The sequence below is a fragment of the Heliangelus exortis genome, chromosome 16 (assembly GCF_036169615.1).
Source record: "Heliangelus exortis chromosome 16, bHelExo1.hap1, whole genome shotgun sequence".
Taxonomy (NCBI): domain Eukaryota; kingdom Metazoa; phylum Chordata; class Aves; order Apodiformes; family Trochilidae; genus Heliangelus; species Heliangelus exortis.
The window spans coordinates 11,464,699-11,474,180 of NC_092437.1; the positions used below are offsets into that span (position 1 = coordinate 11,464,699).

The following is a 9,482-nucleotide window of genomic DNA, read 5'->3' on the forward strand; positions in this document are numbered from 1 at the left end:
CTGCCCACCCTGGTCCGGAGCACTCATGGGCCGGCAGCAGCGCTCTGCATCTCTGAGAAGTTTTAGAAAGACGTTTCCATCTTTAGGTCCAATAATCTTTTCAGTCTTAGCTTTCTCTCTTTTGGAATTAAAAGCAATCAGTTTTATACACTCTCCTGGTGGGGAGGAGGGAAGGGAATATTGAAAATGCTTGGCAGAGATACTCCGTAAGTTTTTTTCGGGGGGAAGGGAGTTGTGTTGCCAATTGGGTTTCCTGTCTGAGTGTTCCGTTTAATTCTGGGATCAGCCGCAGCCGGTCCTCACTTCTGCCCCTCAGGGTGGGTGCAGATCACTCTCCAGCTGTTAGCAATAGCTCTTGCAAAACTGTTAGATCAAACAAAATAATACGATTTTCGCTGAAGGGAACCGTCTTCCTGCTCTGCACGAGATCACGTAGAGCACCATCTTCCAGCTGCCAAATCAGTGCAAACCTTGGGCTGTCCCCCTCCACACCTCCATCCCCGGCCGTGCAGGACATCCAGCCTGTCCTGCCGTGCTGCTGGCTGGGGGCCCGGACCCCCTCACTTCTGGCTACGAAGGCACCGGCACTTGTGCTCCTAACGACCCCCAGAGCCCCTTCTGACCCCCTGCTCCGTCCGGTGGCGGGGGAGACACGGTTCGGCCCAAGTCCTGGTCCTGGCTGCTGGGCATCCCGACCCCATCCTTCCCGAGGATGGGAACGGGTCGGGGTGAGGACCGCTCCCTGGCCTATACTGGGCTTTTTTTCGGAGGCAGTCCGCAGCATCTTCTCTCCGGAGACTAACTGGCAGGTTTCTGGAGGGGGAGGTGGCCGGTACTCGGCCTCTCCCAGCCGTGTCCCCCGTGGGCACTGCCGGAGCCCCGGTCCGCTGCAGCAGTTGCAGCCTCCCGGCCTCCTCCGGGCCCCGGGGAGAACCGTCTGACCCGGATTGCTACATCTCCGGGTGCGGAGCGGGCCCCCAGCCCCCGGCCGGGGTGTGCCTGGGGACAAGTGGCTGAAAGGACGGGAGGAGGAAGGGCAGGCGAAGGAGCACGTCCGGAGAGAGGGTAGAAGAGGCTTTTGGGGAGGGAAGATGCTTCATCTCCCGCAGTTGACACGCAGCTTATCCGGGTGGAAAGCGGGAGCCCCGAGCTGACCCGCACAGCCCCCCGCTCCCGGGGTGCCCTCCGAGGACAGGCAGATGCCGGGGAGGAAAAGAGGGGGGAGTCTTTTTTTCCCTTTTGCTACAAGGAGTTTCTCTCCATCGTGCCCCTGAGCCCTGTGTCAGCAGCCCTTTCAGAATCAGGGATGGAAAGCGAGAGATCAGCATCGATATGCGGGGACGGCAACACGCGAACGAAGCAGGGGGAGTTCACCCTTCTCTGAGGGGGGTCCCTGGGACGAGACAGGCCGCGGGGTGCCAGGAGGGCCCTGCCCGCCCCAACACCCAGTGGGCTTCCTGTCCCTACTGTCGGTACCGCCGGGTCAGAGCCCTGCCCAGCCGCAGGCCGACTGAGTACAAGTGCAGCGGGTTTGTCGCCCCCTTCGACAGCTCGACCCTAACCTCACCCCCCCCCCCCCACGGAGCTGCCTGCTCGTTCCAAAGAAGCCGTCCCGACCGATGGGCATCCCCCGGCCCGGGGCCCGGCTCAGCAGCATCCCGCCGGGCCGGGCTCTTCCCAGTCCTACAGGTCCCAACTGTGGCCGTGGCGGCACTTGGTTGCTTTTCTTTTCTTTTCTTTTAAAAGGGATAAATTAAACCTCAGGAAGGGGCCCGGGCGCTGCAGCCGCCCTCGCCGTGCAGCGGGGTCTGCCCCGCCGCTGACACAGTTCTGCGGTGGGAATCTGGAGGGCTTTTCTAAGGCCTGTTTTTCCTATTTTTTGTTGTTGTTGTTGTTCAATTAGCCCTAGTGATTTATTCAATGCATGCATGAGAGGACATTAATATGCGGTGGCAGTTCCCACAAACAATATTCCTCTCAGGCTTTCTGCAGCCATAGCATTTACTGGCAAGGGGGGAGGCTGTACAGGGAAAGCCAGGCTCTCTCGTCCTTTTCCCCCCTTCGCAGGGCAGCAGGGTACGAGCTTGTTCTCTGGGCCTGACTCATGTAGCCAGGGGGGCTAGGACGGGCCCTGGCCCCTTCCGAGCTCCTACAGCCCAGCAGCTGGCCCAGCTGGCTCTGACAAGGCAGGGATGCAGCTGAGGTTTAACAGGGGGATTTATTTTTAAGTTACTGGTTTTGCTTTTAATTTCCCGCACACACACACACACCGTCCTTAAACAGTTTGTTCTCCCAACGCGCCTCATCCCGTCCCTGCAAAGCCAGCTCGCTGCTGTTGGGAAGACGAGCAGGGTGGAGAGGGTCTATTATATGTAGTTGTGTGGTGCCTTGGATTTTGGTTTTTAAGAAGAATTTAAAGTTCACCACGGTTTTCGCACTTGGAGAGCAGCAGCGTGTAAACCCCTCTGGGGCTCTCTTTCCCGCAGCCAGGCGTGGGGTGGGGGTGATTTCTAACCTTGCCTGTCTGCAGTTTGGGGGGCTGAACGATTATCTGCCTTGAAAGCAGCTGATGGATGGTCAGGCTGTGAGGTGCGCCCGGGGGTGACGAGGGGCGGGGGACATCCATCCCTTTCTAAAGAGTCTTCTAAACTGATTTTTAAAAAAAAAAAGCCGGAATAAATAAATAAGATGTGCAGATGGAGAGGAGGAAAGTGAATGGCCAGCCCGGATCCCAAAGGAGGGAGACGAGGGAAAGGAGAGATTGTCTAAGTCCTCTCCTTTTCTAATGCAAAAAAAAAAAAAAAAAAAAAAAAAAAGTGCCTGCACTTAGCGTTTCCCCTCCCTGGCAGCCAGTGGGGGGCTGAGCCCGGAGGCTCTCGCTCCTCGCCGGGCTGCAGCGGGGACGCCCCGGCACAGCCGGGCCCAGCGCGGGGTCCCACTGCTCCGCTTCTCCCCGAGGGCGGCCGCGGGGCTGGGCTGGGGTCCGGGGGATGTCGGGTGGGGTGATGGGCGATGTGACCCCTTGCTACGGGCGAGATTTGGGCAAAGCGGAAGAGGATGCAAGGCTCAGCGGCCCGACCCTGCGTGCAGCAGCTTCCCCGAGGGGGCAAAGCAGCTTCGCAATCCCCCCGTGCAGCCCCCAGCGCTGGGACCCGGCTGAGCAGCAGGGTCAGGGCAGAGAAGGGCACCCAAGTTTTCTTTTTTTTTTTTTCTTTTCTTTTTTTTTTTTCTTTTTTTTTTTTTTCATTTGGAACACGAGACGTCAGAGAAGCAGGTCCCTCCAAGAAATGCCATTTCAATGATTTTAATAAGCAAAATAGGAAACAATTTTAATAACCAAAAACAGAAACCAGTCTGAATAAAACTACAATAGACCAGGTTTTTTAATATTTTTCATATCATAAGCAGGATTTGAAATTGATCCCTTCAGAACTTTACATGAAATAAAAACAATTTTTTTCCGCTGCTGCAATGTTTTGATTTCAACACAGTTGAATCAGTAAAAACCAAAGATCGTTTTCTGATGCATGACTAATATCCACAATATTTAAAACTGCAAGCACCATGCTGTTCATTACAATCTTGTTATTACTGTTAATTTATAAACTAATACAAACTTAAAATGCATCCGGCCAGCAGTGCCAGCTATCCTAAAAGGAAACTAAAAAATAAGTTTTCATTTTGGTATTTTTGTCAGTGCAACGTAAATCCTTTTACTGACCTGCAGGAGGAAAAAAAAAAAAAAAAAAAAAAAAAAAAAAGTAAAAACACCCATAAGACTCCAAACTACTACTACTATACAACTGCAAATAAATTTTGGCTAAAACTTTCACTCGCTGCATAGGGAAGCAGAGAAGCAGGTTACAAATCATCGCAAAAAGAATACACTTAAAAGTTGCAGTATGCCTTCTTAAAAAAAAAAAAAAAAAAAAAAAAAAAAAAAAAAAAAAGGTTGTAGTTTTATAAGCTTTTCCAGCCCAGGCAGCCAACTGCAGTGGGGATACGGAGCCCTCGCTGCTCTCGCAACTTGGCTCGTATCATGGAGGGGGGGTGAGGGGGGTATTTATTATTTATTTACCGAAAATCAAGGGGCAGTTGTTTCTTAAAAGGAACTGGTATCTCGTCCGTCCCTCGCTTCCTGAGTGTACAATCAGAAGGGAAACTCCATGGCCAGCCCTAACCACTCCAGGCTGGGAATTGTCCTGAAGGAAAGAGCTTCACTGCCACTTTAAAGCATGGAGGAGGCTCTAGTGACCGAGAAGAGTTTTTCCCTATTAACTTAAGGTTTGTCAATGCCATTCAGGCGGTTTTGCTTCTGCCCCAACAAACAAAAACCAAAATGAAAACTAAAAAACAAAACAAAAAAACAACAACAACAACAACAAAAAACAACCCCAAAACACAACTTAAAAGTGCACCAGATATACAAAGTTGTTTTTTTTTTTCCTAATGCAAAATGCCCATAACTTTTTTCCTTAAGTATCTCTTTAATACCAAACAAACCGTATAACCAGCCTGCTGAAATGTTATATTGTTTTTGTGTTGTTTTTTTTCTCCTGTGCGGTTTGAAGTAGCAGATATTTACAAGCTAACAACCATAAAAGAAAATAAGAGAGCAAAACCAACGAACAAAACTGCACAAGCAGTAAAAAGTTTGATAACTTGTGATGCTTTTCTTATCGATGAAACAAAACAACAGAAATCTATGATCGATGATCAACATGCTATAGTTAAACAAGAAAATGGTACAAAATAGAAATTATTACCATACATGTCCAGCATGCAGGATTAATATTTTTAATGCAGATTTTCGTATTTTTCTATATAATCAAGCAGGCAATAAAACTGATGAGTTTTTCTTTCTTTCCTTCTTTCATTCTTTCTTTCCTTTCTTAGAGTGAATGTCCCATCTGAGTCTTGTAACTTATTTCTCAAAGCAGGCAATATATGAAGAGTTTGCATATATTGTCCTTTTTATTTATTCTCTTTTTCCAAGCAGGTAAATTGTGCATGAGATGGTGCTGTATATGTCCTCTCTCTTTCCAAGCAGGCAGTATGTTATAGATGGCTTGTTCATTGTCCTTTTATTATTATTATTCTCTTAAAGTCCATCTCGTTCTGCAAGCAAGCGATCTATAAAACGCTTCACTTGTCCTTTTCTCTTTTGCCTCTGCCTCTGTTCCTCTCTCTAACTCGCCAACGAAAGTCAAAAAGTTGCACTTTACCTCTCCCGTCCCCACCCCCAGCCTACTTTTCCCACAGCTACTCTAGAAGACTGGATGCTGCAAAAAAAATCAAGTCTATTTTTCTCTCCTTCTTTCTCTCTAGTCAAGCAGACAGATGGATGGAGATGTCACAGGAGGATGGGAGCGGGGAGGGGGGGAGAAGGTGACGGGGGTCAGGTTCGGGGGGTGGGGGGGGTTTTTTGTTTGTTTTTTAATTATTTTTGTTAAGCACTCACATGAAGAACTCAGGGGAAGATGGGTTGTCACTGGTGGAGCCGGCCTCTCTGAAGCCATTGCTGGCAAGTTTCTCACACTTGAGCTTGTAGGCGTCTCTCTCTCTGGCCAGCCGGGTCACTTCTTGCTTGAGCTGTTCCACCTGCTGAATGAGCTGGGTCTTTTCATTCTCCAGGTGGTGTTTCTGCTGGACACGTTTATACCTGCAGGACTGGGCATAGCCCCTGTTCTTCAAGGTCCTCCTCTTCTGCTTGAGGCGGATCACCTCGTCTTTGGTGAAGCCTCGGAGATGCCTGTTGAGCTCCCTCACGGACATGGAGACCAGCTGGTCATCCGAGAACCGGTCCTCCACACTGCTGGAGGGGGGATGCTGCTGATGCGAGTTCTGGAGCTGCTGGGAGGAGCTGGAGGAGGTGGAAGGGGTGGGAGAGGCCTGGTGGTGATGATGGTGGTGGTGGTGAGGGTGCCCGCTGCCGGCCAGGTCTTCGTGAGTGACTGCGGGATACTGGTGGTGGTGATGGTGGTGATGATGGTGGTGGTGGGCCCGGAAGCTCTCAAAACTTTGCAGCTGCTGAACCTGGTGGGACCCTATGAGGGCTTCGACAGCGTCCTCTGGGGTGAGGTTCAGCGCTTCGGGGTTCATCTGCTGGTAGCTGTTGGCCATCCAGTACAGGTCCTCCAAGTGGGTCTTTTGCTCGGTGGGGCTGAAGCTGGGCGAGGAGGGCACGGAGCTGCAGGGAGTGCTGATGGGGGTGGAGGAGACGGAGCCGGCGGGCTGCAGGCGGGTGCAGTGCCTGCCCGAGCGGTCGTTCCTGCCCAGGGGCTCCTTCTTCACGTCGAACTTCATCAGGTCGAAGTCGTTGACGTACTCCATGGCCAGGGGGCTAGTGGGCAGCTCGGCTCCGATACTGAGCTCTCCGGCCATCGCTGTCTTGCGGGCACCTCTCCCGGCGGAGGGGGCTGGAGACCTCACTCCAGCGCGCAGCCTGGCAGAGGGCTGACCGCGCTCCCTTTTACCAAATCAACTTTGCCTTTGCTTTCTCGCTTCCTTTCCTCTGCTTCCCCTCCACCGCCTCCTCCTCCTTCTCCCGGCTTCTGGGGCTTCTTCAGTCTCGGGTAACAAAGCCAAGGACGAGCCGGCACCCGGGGCCGCCTGGATGTTCTCTGTCTTTTTGTATCAGCGTTCGCACCGCACCGCAGGCTGCTGCAGCTCCTGGCCCTGAGACACCCGGTTGGAAGGAGAAAGGAGCAGCAGCAGGAAGGTCAAAAAGCAAAACAAAACAAAAGATGCTGCCTTCGGGTCTGTGCAGGAAGAAGAAGAGCGGTGCAAAACGTCTAGCCCCTGCCCCCGTCTGGGTTTTTGTAAGTCCGGAGCCTTCTCCCCGCGGTAGCACCGGAGTCTGCCGCAACTTTCCAGTCCGAGCAGGCGGCCGCGGAGCGCACTGGCTATTTGGCGGCGGTGCCTGGGCTTTGCACGGGAGTTTTCTCTGGCTCTGGCAGCGCAGGGGAAGGGGAGGGAAAAGGGGGAGGAAGGAGGGGAAAGAGGAGGAAAAAAAAAAAAAAAAAGGAGGAGAAGGGGGACGAGAAAAACCCAGGTCTCCGCTGTAGCTGCCGCCTCCAGCGCTCGTCGTGCAGCTGTGATTCGCAGCGCAGCCCCCCTTGGCTTCTTATACGGCCGTGCCCGCCGAGAGCGCGGCGGGGGCCGGGGCCGGCGGCGGCAGCGCCAATGGCAGCGCGGCGGCGGGGCCGGGCCGGGGGGGCGGTGGGGCTGGGCCGGGCCGGGCCGGGGCGGCGGGGCCGGGGGGACAGGGCTGGGCCGGGGCGGGCGGCGGGGGCGGGCCGCGCCGTGACAGCTCCCAGCGCCAGCTGAGCGGCCGCCGCTCCCAACCCCGCTCCTCCGGGCGCTCCCCCCTCCTTCCCCCCCTCCCGCACCATCGCCTCCGTTTTTATTTATTTATTTGTCTGTTGCGGTTTTTTCTTTTAATTGTAATTATTTATTTATATCCCCCCCCCCCCCCTTTTTTTTTTTCTCCTCCTGCAATCCACAAAGGAGAAGGGTTCGGGGACATCCTGCTCGTCCCTTTGTTCTAAATATAACAAAGTCCCTTTTTGCCCGCAGCAGTCCCGTAGCAAATTTCAAGGCACTCAGTTTCCCCCCACCCCACGCACACGCATCTCCCTTTCCAACTTTATGTGACCGTCCCCCACGCGAAGGTATCGCAGAAAAAGAACCGGCCAGGAAAGCGCAGCGGGTCCAGCCGGGGGGCGAGCGCCGGGGCTTCAGGGTGGTACCGAAATGGATGCTCCGGGACCGGGAGTGAGGGAAGCACCGGTTCGGCAAGCCTGTCGGCTCTCCTTATACAAGCGGGGAAATCCTCCCGGTTACAGGAAGCAAATATCTCCCTAAAGTAAAGCAAAGGCATTGACACAGACAATTGCAAATATTGGGGAGAGAAGGGAGAAAATATAATTACATTTCAGTTCTGAGGGGACCGTGTTTGCTTTCCTCTGCTGTTCCCTGAGTGAGTGACTGCATGCAAAGGAGTACTCGGCTTGTAAGTTTTTTTAGTTTCTTTCTTTCTTTTTCTTTTTTCTTTTTTTTTTTTTTTTTTTTTTTTTTTTTTTGGTCCAGTAACAGGATTTTTTTTTAACATTTTGTAACCATTAAGGGAGATTAAGGCTTCTTTTTACACTGCTTTTACGCTCAAACAGACAGAAATTGCGACTCCAAGTGTCCGTTCGGAGAATAACAGCTACTTTCCACGGGGAAAAAACACCCGGGAAAAAGCGGACGGGCTGGCGGGAGCGGAGCCGAGCGGAGACACACGAGAACGGGAACGGAGCAAGAGCGGAGCGGGACCGGGGCTGCTGTGGTCCCGACCCGGGCGAGCTGCTCGGGAGCTGCGCCTGAGCTCCCTCCTGTACCTGAGCATCTCCCGTATCCCACCCCAAATTATTTTAGCCAAAAGGAAAACAAAAAGTTCAAGATCAGTTTGCTCTTTAGAAATTAATTAGGAGGGAACTGACTTTCGGGAGCTGGGACAAGGCTGCGAAAGTCCCCAAGGGGAGACACCCCCTTCCCGACGTCAGTCCCTCTCTGCCGGATTCGTGCACCGGACCAGGGGAGATGCCCGCAGCCCGGCCCCGCTTCTCCTCTGCGGCTTCACATCCCCGCGGAACCGCCGCGGCAGCGCAGGGAACCGAGGAGTCGAAAGCGGAGCAAAGTCTCCTCCCACACCTGCAAAAAAACTAAATTCCGGGGGTGCCTCCTGCAGCAGGCCGGAGGTGGGAGCTAGGGAGAGAGAAATGGATTAAAACCCCCTACTCAATAGCGGCTCTCCGGGGCTTAATGTCGGGTGGCAATGCCTCATTGGAGTTTTTTCCCCACGACATTTGGAGGGGACCTAACTCCCAGGTCGTGCCTGCCATCGCCCAGCTCCGGTGGTCCCCTTGCCTTGTCACCTTGTGGGGGTGAGCGTGTCGCTCCGCACCCCGGTACCGGCTGAAGCGGGGTTCCCTTTCTCCAAACGCGTGTGTGGGAGGACACGTGTGGAAATGTCCCTCTCCGTCCCCCACGGGCAACGCAGTCCCGGCGGTGCTGGGCGTGGGGGGGTGGAGGGATGGGGGAGTCTGAGCTCCACACGGGCTCCCCATCAGTGAGAAATTTGGAAAATCACTGTCTTTTCTCTGGTAAAGACCAGCCCCGAGGTACAGAGAAGCGGAGAGATCCGCGGGGCGCGGTGACCCTACGCGGAGAGGACGGAGTCGGGGGCAGTGGGGACCTGTCCGCCTCGGCAGGGCAGATCGGGGCAGGAGCTCGGGGATCCACGACCGACAGCCGCTGCTTTCCGGGGGGCTTAGGGAGAGCCGAGAGCTTCCCGTCCTGGCATTATTATTGATGAGGTCCTGGAGGCTGCTTGGGAAAAATTTTATTTTAATTCTGTTTTTATTTTAAACGTTATCGTTGCCAGTGAGGGAAAGGGGACCCTGGCGAGCGCTTGGGAAACGCAGCCCCGCAAGATG

General features: G+C 53.6%; 1 protein-coding gene across 1 annotated transcript; it reads right to left on the minus strand.

Annotated features, from left to right (window-relative positions):
• Positions 1-3,288: 3,288 nt before the first annotated feature.
• MAFB (MAF bZIP transcription factor B) lies at positions 3,289-7,108 on the minus strand. Its single transcript, XM_071759554.1, has one exon. It carries the CDS (start codon positions 6,382-6,384, stop codon positions 5,458-5,460), a length of 927 nt encoding a protein of 308 aa, XP_071615655.1. The 5' UTR covers positions 6,385-7,108; the 3' UTR covers positions 3,289-5,457.
• Positions 7,109-9,482: the final 2,374 nt, after the last annotated feature.